Source organism: Scylla paramamosain, chromosome 26 (assembly GCF_035594125.1).
Source record: "Scylla paramamosain isolate STU-SP2022 chromosome 26, ASM3559412v1, whole genome shotgun sequence".
In the NCBI taxonomy this organism is placed as follows: domain Eukaryota; kingdom Metazoa; phylum Arthropoda; class Malacostraca; order Decapoda; family Portunidae; genus Scylla; species Scylla paramamosain.
In genome coordinates, this window is record NC_087176.1 from 2,694,575 (window position 1) to 2,712,500 (window position 17,926).

The 17,926-nt window shown below is 38.1% G+C and overlaps 1 protein-coding gene across 2 annotated transcripts in view; it reads left to right on the forward strand.

Annotated features, from left to right (window-relative positions):
• The first annotated feature begins 1,601 nt into the window (after positions 1-1,601).
• LOC135113605 (son of sevenless homolog 1-like) overlaps positions 1,602-17,926 on the forward strand; it is a 54,522-nt gene continuing 38,197 nt past the window's right edge. Inside the window, exons 1-22 of one of the 2 annotated variants that reach the window (XM_064028918.1) lie at positions 1,602-2,081; positions 4,707-4,826; positions 5,103-5,243; positions 5,894-5,977; positions 6,373-6,453; positions 6,788-6,943; positions 7,446-7,640; positions 7,926-8,135; positions 8,276-8,415; positions 8,866-8,993; positions 9,419-9,540; positions 9,740-9,812; positions 10,109-10,226; positions 10,523-10,679; positions 11,222-11,329; positions 11,860-12,020; positions 12,477-12,633; positions 12,788-12,919; positions 13,408-13,590; positions 14,022-14,204; positions 14,684-14,813; positions 15,586-15,758. In XM_064028918.1, the coding sequence (XP_063884988.1) occupies positions 1,980-2,081; positions 4,707-4,826; positions 5,103-5,243; positions 5,894-5,977; positions 6,373-6,453; positions 6,788-6,943; positions 7,446-7,640; positions 7,926-8,135; positions 8,276-8,415; positions 8,866-8,993; positions 9,419-9,540; positions 9,740-9,812; positions 10,109-10,226; positions 10,523-10,679; positions 11,222-11,329; positions 11,860-12,020; positions 12,477-12,633; positions 12,788-12,919; positions 13,408-13,590; positions 14,022-14,204; positions 14,684-14,813; positions 15,586-15,758 (3,054 nt within the window). In that variant the 5' untranslated portion in view covers positions 1,602-1,979. The remainder of the gene's footprint in view (positions 2,082-4,706; positions 4,827-5,102; positions 5,244-5,893; positions 5,978-6,372; positions 6,454-6,787; positions 6,944-7,445; positions 7,641-7,925; positions 8,136-8,275; positions 8,416-8,865; positions 8,994-9,418; positions 9,541-9,739; positions 9,813-10,108; positions 10,227-10,522; positions 10,680-11,221; positions 11,330-11,859; positions 12,021-12,476; positions 12,634-12,787; positions 12,920-13,407; positions 13,591-14,021; positions 14,205-14,683; positions 14,814-15,585; positions 15,759-17,926) is intronic. The other variant, XM_064028919.1, reaches the window with a different exon arrangement.

Below are 17,926 nucleotides of genomic sequence, written 5' to 3' on the forward strand. Positions count from 1 at the left end.
TTTCCTACAAATTAAGCTGTTTCAAGAGTATCATATAAGACATTTTCGGAATTAAATTATTTATAATATTTATTTATTTATTTATATATTTATTATTATTATTATTATTATTATTATTATTATTATTATTATCATTATTATATTTTTTGTAGTATTCTGTGGGCGCGACAGACTGAGGCAATTTTGTTTTCTTGATTTTGTATCCTTGGTCAGTCTTTTTGATAAGTAAAAAAAAAGTAAATAAACAAAAATAAATAAGTAATAATTGTAAACAAAGACAAGTGAATAGATAAGAATGAATAAAATAGATAAGTAAATATAAGTAAACAAATAAATCAGGACAAACTGAAGATAAAAAAAAATGGAAACAATAAATGAACGAATAAAATAAGTAAATGAATAAACAAGTGATCAGTTCAGCCACCAGTTATGAAGATCTTGGAAGTCTGGTGTGATTTATTAAGCTTCCCTCGACTTTCCCAGTATTTGCTAATGGTCTGATAATAATAATAATAATAATAATAATAATAAAAAAGAATGATATAGCTATCTCTTACCCCTTATCTAACTTTTTTCCTGCGCCTATTTAAACTTGGACTTAATCTAATTTGACCTTAACCTCTGAAAGACTGACATACCGTTCCTGAATGTCGTGTGCTTGTTAATAAACGATGGTGATGGTGATTATGGACCGTATTCTGAAACGCTTTGCTCTCACCATGGCTATTGGACGGTTTCTCAAATGTTTCTCCTGTTAATAATATAGGAATCTTGTTAATTTATCACTAGTATTGTAAAAACGCACTTAAAATTTCAACTAGAGCCTATTACCTTTAGTCAGAAGTGTTTCAGAATATGGGTTTTGATTGTAGCGAAAGGATTGAGCGATTGGCTGATTGACTAGCTAATTGACAACACTTAAAAAATTCTATAACCTCTCTTAGAACGCACTAAATGTAGTCGTGATATTTTCAATGGTCACAAAGATAATTAGTCAAGTTTTCAGGAGTGCTTTTGTCACTAATGTTAATGACTTGTTAAACTATTAATGCAATCGTGACTACATCGAAAACTCCAATAATCTATTAAAGAACACGACGAAAGTAGTTTTGATATGGTAAAGTGTTTAAGAATAAGGATCCTAGAACGGTGAAATTGAGGGCCATAATATTTGTGTAACCTTGAGAGTGGTATCATAACGCGTTACAAAACAAGCATTATGTTAGGAATCCGGTCAAGTATCCTGTATTATATTTATCTGTGCCTCGCGTCATACCCGTGTTTAGCATACATCATCGCTATCATTATATTACTACGATAGTTGAGCGATAACAGGAATCTCCGTGTGTTATGCATTTCGTAATATTTTTTTTTTCTTTTCAAATGTTGCTCATTTTCTTTTTACTACTACTACTACTACTACTACTACTACAGCCAATAAAAAAAAAGTTAAACATTACTTATAAACTCCTATATTTAAATAACAATAGATAACCACAAGGCAAGCATGAAACTATCACAAGTAACCTCCTGCTCATACCATTACCACTACTACCACATATAAAACTAGAGAATAATAATAGTAGGTAACTGCATGGAGAGGCGTGGTGGAAGAGAGTAGTGTTGAGTGAGCATAGGGGAGAGAGTGTTGTGAGGTGCGCGCTGGCCTGGCTCTGGTAACACTGTAAGGCAGCAGGATCACCTGTCGACGGTTGATGAAGATGGTTGCACTGCCAGTTTCCCAGTCAAAAATGTAGCCTCAGTCAGCCAGTGCGATGCAACCCGCGGTGGTGAGACTGTAGATGAGACGAGTGGCGGTGATGTGACGCAGTGCTGTGCGCAGAGAAGTGAAGCAATGCACGCAGGAGGCATAGGCTGAGGGAGGGAGGCATGGATGTGGCCCATTGCGTACCATACCATGTTGAACTGTAAACAATACACCACTTTTGGATGTCTGGAAAACAGTTAGACTGAGGACAATGTTTCCCGCTTCCTCGAACACAGATTCCCAAGTGTGTAATTTTGACAGCGAGGAGAACGCACAGAAATGGAAGCGTTTGTTTCTCAGCTCCCTGCAGAAGGTGGGTATTTGGCAGGCTTTCTCTCCTGCCCGTATTTACACCCCTACCACTTGCTGACTCTGTGTACTGATGCCTATGTGCAGCTTATTACCCTTACGCAGGTCTACGAGGGGGGGGGAATGGGTGGAGTAGGCAAGAATTACGAGTGACAGGTGCAAGGGTGTTTGTTTTGGTGAGGGTGGCCATGGCTGGGTGGTGTTTTGGCAGGGTGTGTGTGGCCCTGCATTTATAGGGTGTGTTTTAGGAAAAGTGTTGGTCAGTACTTGGCGTTTTTTTGAGGGTATCGATGATTGCTTGGCATTTTAGTGAGGTTTTATTCACTTTGTTGTTGTTTAGAAGAGTCTAGATGGATAGTTGATGTTTGTGTTGGGTATGTTTTCTTTACCGTTTTTTTTTCTTTTAATCGGGGATGTGAATGTCTGGTTGGTGTGTTAGTAATGGTGTACATGGTTCTTTGGTGTTTTAGTAGCGGTGTACATGGTTAGCTGGTATGTTGGTGAGGGTGTTGACAATTTGTGTAAAACTGGCTGGTGTGTCAGTAAGGGTGTAGGTAGCTGGTTCCTGTTTTGGGAGGGTGTGTGTGGTAAGTTTCTGTGTGGCGAGGTGTATGGGTTGTAAGTGTGTTGTTTATTGTCCAAGATTGCAATGAAACTTAGTGGAGAGTACGTTGCTTAATCAGTTAGCTTAGTTGCATCATTAATTGTAAGTCAGTTCACAGGATACAAGTTTAAAGTGAAAAGAGCTGTGTCCCAGAATTAAAGTGCATAGGCTTGTGTTATTATTTGTCACATGTATAAACAGGTTTACGTGCAGTGATATGTAATCAGTGCATATGTATTGAGAGCATCCACTAATGTTTTTGTAAGGTTCAGAAAATTAGGTTAGACTTGTGAACTTGGCAACTTAAGAATTCTTTGAGATTACAATATTTTTTGGGTTAAACTGTATCTATGAAGTGATTGTTCTTACCTGTTTCATAGCATAGATCTCACCATTTTGAGAGGAATGTTAATCTGGATCAGCGAAGCAGGAATTTATTTATGAAAGGCATCATGGCAATTTGGACTTTACTTGATCCGTGGGTTAGGTTATATGTGACAGTAGATTTACTTTGGAATGTTCGTAAGTGTTTGCTGTTGGAAGATGGTTAAAAAACAGTTAGGAGGTTGTAACATGGCATGGGGGAGACTGCATGTGCCAGTTAGTGTGTGTGATTTGTTGATGAGTGATCCCAACTTGTGCAGTTTTGCCAAGAAGCAGTTACCAGATTAATTTCAAGGGTGTTGCAATCTATTAGGAAAGACTTCCAGTTAGCAAGATGTAATTCACTACAAAAATGAAAAGAGCAGTGGTTAATTTAGTTTGCAACATCAGGCATTTAATTCTGTTTGGGAGTTATATTTATTTTATGGGTCATGGTGAAGATATGTGAAGTTATTAATGGCTTCAGTGGCTTGCCAGGATAATTTCCCAGGTGTAACATTGAAATTTTTTTTTTTTATATATTAGGTTTCATGATTCACAATATTCAGCGATGGTAAGGAAATAATGCCTAAACCAATATGGCAGATTTTTTACCCAGAGTATTGTGAGCTTGTGTCATTCAAAGCACTGGCTTTATATATAGTGCCCCACATGTCTTTAGTGCCAAAAATTACATGTGCAACATCCTCGTGACAATCTCCAGAGAATTTAATCATAAGGGGCACTATTGCCAGGGTTAAACCCATGACAGGTTTAAACAGTTTGGAATATACTGTGCTATAAATGTTGGGCCTACAGGAGGGTGGTATATACAGTGCTGTAGATGTTGGGACTACAGGGGGGATCTTGAGTTGTGGCGGAGTTCCTTTCCTATGCCATGTTGTAAGCTGATTTTTGGCATAGGTCATAACCAGTCTAAGTAAGGACCTACACTGTCACTTAGGCTTTTGCTATAGCACTGTAAAGTTGTAATTTAGAATATGAAAGCATAACTATGTACTATACCTGAAAAAAACACATGGAAGACATGGATAAAATAAGAATAATGAAATAAATCCATAAAAAAAAAAAAAAAAATCAGCAAGGGGAAATGTACAAAGACGAGCATAGCCAGCATTGTAACGACAAAACGGCAGAAGTTGAGACTGTTATAAACTGAGGACTCGCTGTATAATGATCATCAGGTTTGGTAATCTTTATGCCCATGTATCTCCAGTATAATAGGTGAGGTGAGGCACAATATGTTTAGCAGTTATGGTAGAATTTATATTGTGAAGGAAAATCTATATAGTATGATGAAGACAGTTTGTATTAAAGGATAAATTTATTACTGCTTGATGAATGTTTCTGAATCTTCATGAACTTGATTGTGTTGGTGGTGCTGATTGTCTTGTGTTGTGCTGTGGTGTGAGTGCTAATAGATCCATTGTGGTGTGGTGTAGTGTAAATGTTAACAGTGGTGGTGGTGTGAGTGTTGACAGTGCAGTGGTGTTGTGCTGTGGTATGGGTGCAAACAGAGTTGTGGTGTTATGGTGCAGTGTGAGTGGTAATAGAGTGGTGGTGTTGTGCTGTAGTATGAGTGATAACTAATTGGTGGGGGTATTCTGCTATGTGAATGCTAACAGAGTGGTGGTATTCCAGGTGCTGAAGCAGGTGCACCCAACCCTGGCAGCCAAGGAGGATGCGCTGGAATATGTTGAGAGTCTCATCCTACGGCTGCTGTCCACGCTGTGTGCCAAGCCTGCCCCACACACTGTCCAGGTCAGCCCACCACACACACACACACACACACAGTGATTTTGAGAATGAAAATAGTATAAAGTAGTAAAGTTTAGTATCATATATATGTCAAGTGGTTGATATTCTGTGGAGTAGGCAGTTCTTTGTTATGTGGATCTCTCTCTCTCTCTCTCTCTCTCTCTCTCTCTCTCTCTCTCTCTCTCTCTCTCTCTCTCTCTCTCTCTCTCTCTCTCTCTCTCTCTCTCTCTCTCTCTCTCTCTCTCTCACCCAACCACCATCATACTCTTGTTCTTTCAGGATGTGGAGGAGAGAGTTCAGCGCACATTCCCCAACCCCATTGACCGCTGGGCCATCGGGGATGCTCAGGCGGCCATTGAGAAGGGGCGCAAGAAATCCCCGTTGGTTCTTCCGGCGGAAAAAGCGCATCCTCTCTTACGGGTTCGTGTCTCTTAGGGGTCTGCTGTGTGCCCTTTGTTTCTGTGGTGTTTAGTTGAAGGCTTTTCTTATCACCTCCAGTATTTTGTAATTTTTGCTATTTGATGTGCATGTTTGCTCTGTATGGCTATTGTATATATCTTTTTCATTGCATTGGTTATATATTTCCATGTGCCCATCATACATTAAAAAAAAAAAAAAAACTTGAACTATTTCTTTAGTCATGTTTGAGTGCTTTTGATATTTGCCATCTCCATTTTTTTTATTTACTTTATTTTTTATTTTATTTTTTTTTCATTTAATGTATATTGTTTTTCATTGCAGAGGTTATACATATTACTGTTATTTTTTTTTAACTCTTTTTTCATTTTGTGATGCATCGTCACTACATTTATTCTGTTTTTATTTTCTTCACTGCAAGAATTGTATTACTGCTGATCTACTTTGACTTTTGTATGTTTTCTGTGTCTTGCTGTCCTCAGTGTTTTGTTGTTTGATGGTAAATATTTGCTGTGCTTATTTGATTGATATTTTTCATTGAAAGTTATAACGAAGACCCATTCAGGAATAAAAACAATTTTGGCATAGGATTTTTATATTTCAGGTAAACACTAAGCTTTTATGTTATTTTAAATGGTGTGCTTTATCCTCAGGATGTCTTGCACACCAAGATTGACTACCAAGTGACCCTGTATATAGTTGCAGTCTTGGAGTACATATCTGCAGACATCCTCAAGGTGAGTCCCAGTATGGTACTATTTGCCTTGAAGAAATGCCCTGAGTATTGTATATTTAGAACAAGTAAGGTATCCACTTTCAAGGTATTTATTACAATTTTTAATTTAATTCTGTATTGAGTTGATGCAGAGTCCTTAAGTATTATTATTTATGTTAAGGTAAGGTGTTCTAGAGATAAATTTATGCTGAACAATTTTTTTCACTGGCTGAGCCATCATAGCTAATTACGATGACAGGATTTGTGCATGTTTTTACAATTGATTGAGTTAGCTTGGATTGCATCTTGGATTGGGAACTATGAAATGACTGCAGAATTAGCCTCAATATACAATAAAAACACTTGCAATATTAACTGCAAAATTAATAAAGGTTTAATCAGATTTTCTTCAAACAGCTTGCTGGGAACTATGTCAAAAACATCAGACACATTGAGGTCACCCAACAAGACATCAGAGTAGCCATGTGTGCTGACAAGGTAAAGAAAGGCTTTTTTTTTGGGGTTACTTCAGGTACTTGTAGCTTCTGTGATTGAAATGTTACCTTTTATCTTATTCTGCTTATTGCTATTGGAACTACATATCTGTTAGTAATACTATCAATCTCTGGTAGTAATAGTGATTTCCCAAAGTTTGAGAGAGACTTTAAGGCTAAATGATTCACTGAGTGTGTGCATTTTTTTTTATTAATTTATCTTTTAACTTTTTGGTATGCTCACTCTCACTACCCATAATTTTGAAGTGTAGCTAATGCGCAAACTTAAGATTTATTGTTGTATGTTCCTCACTAATTCTCGCACTGTGTTCCGGCAGGTGCTGATGGACATGTTCCAGCAAGATGAGTATGGAGAGAGCAGCGGGCAACCAGAAGACCCCAATGTTGATATTTCCATCACATTTGATGAGCTAGTGAAGGACCTCATACAGGAGAAGAAAACCTACATCAGGGAACTCAACATGATCATTAAGGTAATGATGCCTGTGCCTTCTCACTCCTCAGTCCAGTGGTGCAGAGCAAACCTGTAAGTCCTTGCCATGAGGATAATGTAATCTGAACCAAATAAGCCAAGCAGAATGAATATTAGATGAGTATTTTGTTCAAGCTGTGGCAGTAAGTTACTTGAGTTGTCAGTTAACTTGGAACAATTGATATGTGAGGGGGAAGAATGGAAGTGTGATGCATGGAAAATGAGATATATTGAGACTGGGTCTTGTCTTTGTTACTCATCTATATAGATTAGTTACCCATGTTCTGAGATCCTTTTACCAACCACTTGAAAGAGTAAGAAATGTCATAAACATGAAAAACTTAATGACTTGTAAGACCTGAGAGGTTGGGTCAGAACAGGAGGCTGCCCACCACACTTTGGGATTGAATAACTTTATAGGAATGCTTGAATTAATTAGAGAAGCTAATGTGTTGTGTTAGATGGAATTTGGCACTGTTCATCACACTGTATTCTTCCAACAGGTCTTTCGTGACAAGCTGCAACAGATTCCTTCACTCCAAGAGAGTGGCAACCGGGAACTTGAGATAATCTTCTCAAACATCACGGAAATCTATGACTTCTCTGTCAACCTGCTGGGCTCCTTAGAAGACACCATGGAAGTGACAGAGGAAAATGAGTCTCCAGCCATTGGTATCTGTTTTGAGGAGCAGGCTGAGGTGGGTCTTGGATGAGAGAATAACTATAAATAAATACATAATACCAGATCAACTGTTAGATATTCTTTTCATGACTTTCTTGCATGAGAGAACAACTATAAATAAGTACATAATACCAAATCAACTGTTAGGTGTTCTTTTCATGATTTTCTTGGATGAGAGAGCATCTTTAAATGAACACCAAATCAAATATTAGGTATTCTTTTCACGACTTTCCAATCTTTCACTTGCACTTTGTGTTGCTAATCTAGCCTCGGAATCTACAGCACTACTGTTTGCTTACAGGAAGCTGAGTTTGACGTGTATGCTAAGTATGCAAGTGACGTGACTCGGCCTGAGTGTGCAGAGACGCTGGCAGAGGTGGTGAGTCGGCCTGACGTGAGCGATGCCCTGACCAGTGCTGGGCATGGCTTTAAAGAGGCTGTCAAATACTACTTGCCCAAGCTACTCCTTGTGCCAGTCTACCATGTCTTCACTTACTTCAAGGACATAGAGGTCAGTTTTCAGGCTGGGTGTCTGAGTAGAGACTTGAACTACAGCATTCATGAAACAAAGGAGGACTGTCTGTACCATGTGAATATACCTCTTCTCTCAGTGATTATGGACCATGGATAAAGAGACATTGGTGTTTGCAGATGTTGTTGAGTAACACGGAGTCTGAGGAGGGCCGGGAGAGCCTGGAGCAGGTGAAGGGGTTGTTGTGCCCCCTGCAGAGCCAGCTGGAACGCAACATTCACAACTCTCCCTACTCCGCATATCTTAAGAGAAAACTTAAGTAAGGCTCATATTAAATTTTTCCTAAGGTTTATTTTATTTATTCATGCTTCTCTTGGTATTTGCTGTTTTAGCGGATTTTATAAAACTAAGGCTAATCATGTCTGTATTGAAGTTTTTGTAAGACATGCTTACATGCTTGTCTAGCTGTTTGTTGGATTTTATAAAATTAAGATAAAGCTAATTATGTTCATATTGAATTATTTCAGACTTGTTTATTTGCTCTCTTCTTGCTACTTACTGTTTTAGCAGTTTTTATATGTACCAAGAGTAATGAAAGCTCTTCTTTATAATGTCCAAGCAATATCTTGCATGTAAATTTTTTTCTTCACTTTTTCTGGTGTAATTTCCTTGAATTTTTATAAGAAAGTAACAATTTTACTATTTTAATGACTCAGCTGAGCTTAATTTGCTATATGCATATTTGGTAACAAATGTTCTTTTCCGGCAGCGAAATCAATTCCCGACACAGACGACAGAGTAGACAACAAACACTGATAAAGATGAAGGAGTTACAGCGATCCATAGATGGCTGGGAAGGCAAAGTCATCTCTCAGTGTTGCAACGAATTTGTTTTAGGTATGGACACTTCATTGTCATATTTGTTTTAGGTATAGACACTTCATTGTCGTAACTCTCCACTTGTTACTTATCTTGTCAGTTTCTTATCCCATATGAAAGGAAAGTGGATGAATTTGTCAGTTTCTTATTCCTATGAATTAGAAAAGTGGATGAATTTGTCAGTTTCTTATCCCATACGGATTAAAAAGTGGATGAATTTAAAAAGATTGATACAAGGCCAGCAATTGCACAGGTGGTGGTCCAGCCAAAGCACCACATACTTATACACACATTCCTAGCTCTGATTATGTTTGTAGAGTATGAATAAGAGCATTTGACACACACACACACACACACACACACACACACACACACACACACACACACACACACACACACACACACACACACATAGTCATTGTCATTGTCATCATGTTCAACAGAGGGAGACCTACTGAAGCTGGGAGCCACAGGGAGGAAGCTGACGGAGCGCCATGTGTTCCTCTTTGATGGGCTCATAGTTCTTTGTAAGAGCAATAACAGGAGGTCGTCAGTCACAGGCCAGGTCAGTCAGTGCAGAGGAACCTTGTTTGAAAGTGATAGTTGATAAAGTGCCTGTCTGTTGTATGCTATAGTATCCTAGGTAATTAACTAAGGTAGGCACTGGCCAGTTAATGATGTTTGTGTTGTGGAAGGTGTGTAAATTCATCACTTTGTTTGTAATATTAATTCTTTTATCTGATGGTACTTAACTTTTATTGCAGGTTGGAGAATATAGATTTAAAGAAAAATTCCTGATGAGAATGGTGGAGATTCTAGATAGGGAAGACACTGAAGGTGAGACTCACATTTTGTTGTTTCTTGTGTGTATGAATTACCATACTGTTGTATTGAACAAATAGAGCTGTATGGGTAATATGATGGAAACTAGTGATGGGAGCAAAAAGTAAGTGGGTAAGCCTTGGTTTCTGAGACCCTATTCTTGTTTTTAATCATGAGTAAAGTTTTGTACAAGGAAAGAATAAGGAAAGATGATGGAAAGCAATTAATATGCTTCCCGGTAATTTTTTTTTATAGGAAAAAATAAGGAATGAATGAATAAAGAGTGATGCATTTTCTTCATTTTCACACAGAGGTGAGACACTCCTTTGAGATTCGGCCGCGGGACCAGCCCAATGTGGTGCTGCTGGCCAAAAATGTCGAAGACAAGAACACCTGGATGGCTGCTCTCGTCATGCTCAACACTCGAAGGTAAGGAGCCATGCAGGGAAAGTTGTTTACAGAGAGTAATGTTTTACAGTCTGGAAGTAGTAATCTCAATTTTTTGAGATGGTAATGAAGAGGCATCACAAAAACATGCCATGAATGGAATAACATACTTTTGTGCCAGGTTAAATTGGGTAATGTACTGAAATAGTTTGGCAACCACTATTATAACTTGTGTAGAATTGTATAAAACTTTGATAAGATTTAATTTTTAATTTGTTGATTTTTTATGGTATAAAAGAAAAAACAAAAATAATATGTCCTTCCCATCTTGTCCACAGTATGTTAGAACGAACTTTAGACAGTATATTACTAGATGAGGAAAAGCAGCATCCCTTGAGACTACCAGACCCCTCAGTGTACCAGTTTGCCATTGAGGACTCAGAGTCAAACATCATCATCGAAGAAAAAGAAAACTCAGGAACGCCTCTCATCAAGGTGCGTTGTGGTGCAGCTCTGGCTGCTGTTTGTCATCGTTAACTTCCATTCCTTGTTTGGCTGAAGATCTGTTGTTTTCTCACCCACACACTATTTCTTGTTGCCCTTTCAGCTCCTTTTTCATTTAGTTTTTCCAAAACATGAGTTTATATTCTTATTCCTTCATTGTTTTACTTTCTTATTCCTTTACTGGTTGAGGAGCTAATGGACTGCCTTTTTTCCTCACTTTTTACAATGTCTTACTTTTCTCTTTGTGCTTTTCTTTTTTTTGTTTTCTAGCTCCATTCACTTACTTTAACTTTTCTCCTCACCCATACAATTTCTCTTGCTTATAGTTCAGTTCTGGTTCTTAGTCTCTACAACTCATTGCTTTTTTTTTCTTATTTTTTCTCTGGCTGAGGAACTAATGCACTATTCTTCACACATTACAATTTTTCTAGCAGTTCGTTCCTCAGTTCATAGTTTCTCCACTCCTTACTACTGTTCTGTCTTGCATTCTGCCACTGGTTGAGGGGCTAATATAGTGTCTTTCAACCCACCAGGGGGCAACGTTACCAAAGCTGGTGGAGCGACTCACCTACCACATGTATGCTGATCCCATGTTTGTGCGAACCTTCCTCACCACTTACAGGAGTTTTTGTACCCCTATGGTGAGTATGAATCAGCTACTTAACTAACCACTTGTTCAGTAAGCTGTATTTTGCCATTATTAATAAGTTGCATGTTGTTAAGCTGTTAGTAGGACATAAGAGTATTGTTTTCCATTAAACAAGCCTTAGATCCCTGTTTTCGTTGTACAACACTTGCCAGAATCTATATATCTGCAATAATGAATAGTCATGTATGTAGTTAAACTGCCAGTAGGACATAAAAGGATTGTGTTCCATTTAACAGACGTTGCTTTCCTGTTTTTATAGTAGAAGTACAGCATAATGTATCTCCTATATACATACATAAATATACCAAGTCTGTCTCCCATGAAAAAGGAGGGTAGCCAAGACAAGGCACACAACTTTTACATTTACATCACTCTCTCAGCCCTTGGCCCTTATTGGACAAGAAAAAGTACTCCTTCCCTCACTTTACAGAGATCAGCCAGCAATAATTAGTAATGTGTGTTGTTCCTGTGTACCAGTTTGTCATAAAGTTGCTTAGCCTGTCTTGTTCCTCACCCCTGTAGGAACTGCTAGAGTTACTCATCCAGCGTTTTGACATCCCTGAGCCTGAGCTGCCAGAAGTGAGTGAGGAGGAGACACAGGAGGTGCAGAACCAGCAACTCTCCATAAACCGAGAGATCATGAAGCGCTTCAGAAAGGAATATTCACAACCAGTACAGTTTAGGTAAAGCTGTTTTGTGGTGTTCTTGCTGTCTTAAGGGGAAGAGATATGTTATTTTTATATATTTTATATATTTATTTATTTTTTTATCTGTATTTGAATGTATTTTATGTACGTCGTGTGTGTGTGTGTGTGTGTGTGTGTGTGTGTGTGTGTGTGTGTGTGTGTGTAAGAAGTAAATCAAAACAGTTCTACATTATTATGAGTATGCTCAGTTTCATTATATTGCAATTTTTATTGAACTGAAATCAGACACTTATCACATGAGATGTGTGGTTGGTCATATTTGTAGGAATTGCAAAATTTTGTTTGAAACTGTCTGCTGCATTTTTCTTCAGCTTAACAATTTCACACAAAAGGGTGTTGGAATTTCTGTGGGATTGTGCATTTTATGTCTGCATGAATGTTCAGCTTGGATTTGAATGCCTTCTCAAGGTAAATACTTCTCCCCACCACCAGAGTTTTGAATGTGTTGCGTCACTGGGTGGACTATCACTTCTATGACTTTGAGCGTGACCAGTCCTTGCTGGAAAACCTGACCAACTTCCTCGACAAGGTGAAAGGGAAGTCCATGCGCAAGTGGGTGGAATCCATCACCAAGATCATCCAGAGACGGGTGAGTGGGGCTCCTTGTCCTTCCCTTTGTTAGTGGTGACTTTGAATGTAAGACTACATCACTGTACCAGGAGAATTGAAAGTAAAAGCTAACTCAGTAATTGAAGATATTCTGATGGGATGTTTATACTGATCACTTTCCCTTCCCCTTGCAGTGCAACGAAGAGCAGCGGGAGATCACCTTCAGCCTGAACCGGTCGCCTCCCTCCCCCAAGTGGCACATCAAGCTGGAGGAGAAGGACTGGGAGGCCATCCTGCCCATTGGTGCTGGGGGAACCTCTACCAATGTAAGCACTGGTGTTCATGTGCCCACCCTGCCCAAGGGGTGCTGTCATCCTTTGGCTCATTCAATCGAGATTATAGCTTGTACAATTGATGCTTTTGTCTTGATTTTAGATTATTTTTTGTGTAGTTAAATTAGGATTATATATTCATTCAATAGAACAAGCTTTATTATAATTTGCTTAGGTGATTGTCTTCGTGAGTCAAGAAGATGGTCGGAATGACCTGCATTTGCTGTGTACTTATGAGATGGCTACTTGAATTTTAATTTGGTGTGGATCTTGCTCTTATTTGTGCTGTCCTTGATTTGTCAACTGGCTTGTCAGAAAGATTTGCTCATTAACAATGTAGATATCAATGCTTTGATACCAGTCTTGTATACATTGTTTCTCCAAGCTTATTAATTTCACACAAATCACTGTATTTGGTGTGCAGAGAAATGGTGGTAGATTCTGAAAGGAAATTCTTATGTTCATACACTTTTTTTTTCCAGCCGGACTATGTGCGTCCACTACTGATGCTGCACCCTATTGAGATTGCCCGGCAGCTGACCCTGCTGGAGTTTGACTTGTATCGTGCAGTGAAACCATCAGAACTGGTGGGGACGCCCTGGACCAAGGAGGGCAAAGAGAAACGCTCACCAAACTTGCTCAAACTGATCTACCACACAAACAATGTAAGAAACTGTTAGAGGACATGTAGATTTCTACAGTTGTGTTTGTGTGTGGATTATGAGACAGGACACATTGCAGATTTCATCAGTTACTCATCTGTCTCTTATCTTTGTGTGTATTAAAGCGACAGTTAGAGGACATATTGCAGATCTTAACTATTCATCTCTGTGTGTAGCATGAGAAATGGTTGGATGATGTATTGTAAATCTCCAAAGTACTCATTTGTATGTACTTCTGCTGTAAGAAGTGGAGAACATATTACAGATCTCACCTGATATTCATATGTCTCATCTGCTTGTGTAGTAAGAGAAACAGGTGGAGGACATATTGTAGAGCTCATCAGTACTTGCTTGTGTCTCTTTGTATTGTAAAAGTCTGATAACATTATTGCAGCTCTTGTCACCACTCACCTGTATGTGTGTATGTTTTTCAGGTGACGAGGTGGTTCATGCGGTGTATTGTTGAGACCGAGAACTTTGAAGAGCGTGTGGCCGTTATGTGCAGGATAGTGGAGATCATGGTTATGTTTCATGACCTCAACAACTTCAGTGGAATATTTGAAATCGTAAGTGCTCTGGGATCAGCTGCTGTGCACAGATTAGAACACACAAAGATGGTAAGTCTCTCTCTCTATCTCTATCTCTATCTCTATCTCTATCTCTCTCTCTCTCTCTCTCTCTCTCTCTCTCTCTCTCTCTCTCTCTCTCTCTCTCTCTCTCTCTCTCTCTCTCTCTCTCTCTCTCTCTCTGCTTTGTCAGAATAAAATTGTGACATTGATATTTTTCTCTAACCAGCAATGTTTGTATTTAATGTGCACAAGATACAGAACAAAATGCATACATGATATAGGAAGGAATCTGGATTGGAATGAAATAAAATCCAGAATAATGAAAAGTAAATTCTTGCTGAAGATATCATTGTGTACTGGTGTGGCTGTTTTAATGTGATTCCTAATTCTTGTTGGTTATTTTCTCTTAAGGAATATGTTTTTAACTCGCATATTCCTTACATTCACTCATGCAACTTGTCTCCTTTGTGTTCAATCTCATCATCTGACACCTGAGAATTAATGCATGGCTGTTTTGTCCCCTGCAGGAGGTGTGGAAAAGGATTCCTCCGGCCCAGCTGAGGATATTTGAGGAAGCATCGGAAATTAGCGAAAACCACTGTAAAAAATATCAAGAAAAACTACGATCTATAAATCCTCCCTGTGTTCCATTTTTTGGTGAGTTTTGCTCCATGTAAATATTGTTACTTAGAACTGTGAGCCTGTTCAAGTGTCTGGTGCTTTGTCTAGATACCTTGTGTGGGATTGCCATCTTGGTGTATAGATATATTGACAGGCATCTTGTTCATAATCTTAAAAACCATGCCATCTCACCCTGCCTACCATGTGTCTCGGGATCATACTGTGTAACGCTTCTGTCACACTTCCACTACTTTCAAAAGGCTCTAGTTGATGGCATATGTGTTTTTAAGGGTTCTAGTAACAGATTAACAAGATTTTTACATTATTAACATGAGAAACATTCTAGAGAACTTGGCTAATAATTTATGAGGCCTTTGAAAACAGTTATGGTGAGAGCAAAGCATTTATGAATACTGGCCATTGAAAGACAGATAGGCCTCTCATCCATAAACTGTTCAAAACCCATGCCATCACACCTGTTATGTTAGGCCTCATTCATAAGTCTTCTCATTCGTATTCTACTCAAAATCTATGCTATCACACCTGTTATTTTGGCCTCTCATTCATAATCAGTTCAAAATCTATGGTCCTTCATTCATAATCTGTTCAAAACCTATACCACCACACTTGTTACTTTTGGCTTTCATTCATAATCTTCAAAATCTAGGCCTCTCTTTTATAATGTGGCTAAAATTATGCCATTACACCTGTTATTTTTGTCCTCATTCATAATCTGTTCAATACCCATCTTATCACACCTTGCTTAACAGACTACCATGTGACTCACCTGTGCATCTCTCCACTCCAGGAATGTACCTGACCAACATCTTGCTCATAGAAGAAGGCAACCCAGACTTCCTCCCCCGGGCGGCAGAGGGCCTCATCAACTTCTCCAAGAGGCGGAAAGTGGCCGAGATCACCGGGGAGATCCAGCAGTACCAGAACCAACCCTACTGCCTGGAGGTGGAGCCGCGCATCAGGGTGAGTGTTGCTGTGGATTCAACAGTTACCCTTTGTTGTTGTTAGCTGCCTTTATTATTATTATTGTTATTATTATTATTATTATTTTTGTGGACTCTACCATCTCTGTTCATGCATCACCATTACCCTTCATTGTTATTGCTTGTCACCTCCATTATTATCTATTTTTTTTATTTATTTATTTATTTATTGTTTTGTGGAACCTGCCTTATTGTTATTTTTATGAACCTTGCCTTATTATTATTATTATTATTATTATTATTATTATTATTATTATTATTATTATTATTATTATTATTTATTTTCTTGTGGAGCTTTCCATCTCTATTATTGTTAGTCCACCACCATTATCCTTATTATTTTCATAGTCTTCATTATTAAAGAAAATATGTTCATCATTGTCTGTTGTTAACTGCCCATTATCATCATTATTCATAGCTGTCACTATCACGTGTGCCATCCACTGGTGTTATCATTATCATCCTCATCACTGTTAATATTTTCATAGCTGTCATTATTATATGAGCAAATTTCTTTATCAGCATCAGTTGATACCACCATTATCATCCCTATCATTATTGTTTTTAAAGATTATTATCATATCAGCAAATTTCTGTATTATTTTCACTTGGTACAGCTATCATCATTATTTTCTTAGCCATCATCAGATCAACAAATTTCTTTTATTATTGTCAGCTACTACCATTATCCTCACTCATTTTCATTGTCATCATCATCATATCAGTAGATATCTCCATTATTGTCAGTTGCTACCTCCACCATTACCATCATTATTATTAGTTTCATAGCTATCGTTATTATTAGTTTCATAGCAATCATTATCATATTGGCAACTCCCACCAATCCATGCAGATCATTCAGTTCCAGTTTTTTCCACACTCAGCTTGTGTGCTAAGTGGATCTACAAAACCAATTACTTCAAAGTTATTCTGAACCATCGCCTTATTTTTGCATCATACACCTAGACTAATACACATTATCCATCTCATTTTTCAGATTCTTTTCACACTGCATCTATAGACCTAATACAATTAAAAGTGGAAAAAAAGAGTCATATTGAACATCCATTTTTATAAAACCTCCTCACATTTTCACTTTTATGTTAGCAATTATTGCAGCAATTTTTTTTCTGCACCTCACCTACGCACAGACTGAGCGGTCAAGGTGATGTGTCCTGCAGCCCACATTCTCTGCATTCTTGGTTATCATTGACTGACATAACTGCATTAACTTTTATTACTTATTTTGAAGGAAAGGAAGGAAGGTTATTCTTATTCCTTATCTAGCTGTGAAACAAATACTGGGTGTTTGAAATGATATCCATGAGTGACTGCGTTGGCACTTTCTGATAACATGAAGGAAGGAGAGCAAAGTAGGATTGTTCTTGCCCCTTAGTGACTGCTGGTGTATTCTTACTTGACATGAAGGAAAGAGAGCATGATTATTCTTACTCCTTATCTGATCGTGGCATAAGTGCTGGGCGTTTGAAGTAAGGTCCATTAGTGACTGCAATGGCGTATTCCTACTTAACTTGAAGGAAACAAAGTAGGGTTATTGGAAAGAAAGCATGATTATTTTTAATCCTTATTTAGCCTTGAAATAAGTACAGGGGGTTTAAAATATGGTTCATGAGTGACTCCGTTGACAAGTTCGTATCTCTCATAAGTGAATGCATGATTATTCTTACTCTATCTGACCGTGAAATAAGTACAGGTTGTTTAGAATATGACTTGTTAGTTCACAACTCCCGACATTCCTACACTTGAAGAAAGGAGAGCTTAATTATTCTTTCTTTTATCTGGCTGTGAAATAAGTACAGGTGTTTGGAATTAGATGGACCTGATTTGAAATGACTAAATCTTTAACCATAAGCCAACCATGAATAAAACTTTTTAACTATTTGCAAAGATGGTGAAGTTTTAAGCAATGACCTCTTTAAATACTTTCCATCCATTCTCCATTCGTGGTTGGAGAGAGAGAGAGAGAGAGAGAGAGAGAGAGAGAGAGAGAGAGAGAGAGAGAGAGAAATTTCAAATCTAGTCCATCCTTTATGAAATACTGTAAGAAAGATGGGAAGGAAATGCAGGGTGAAGCTGCGGTACTGTTATTATTTCTTATCTTTTATCTCTAGGTCTTCCAAATGTGTT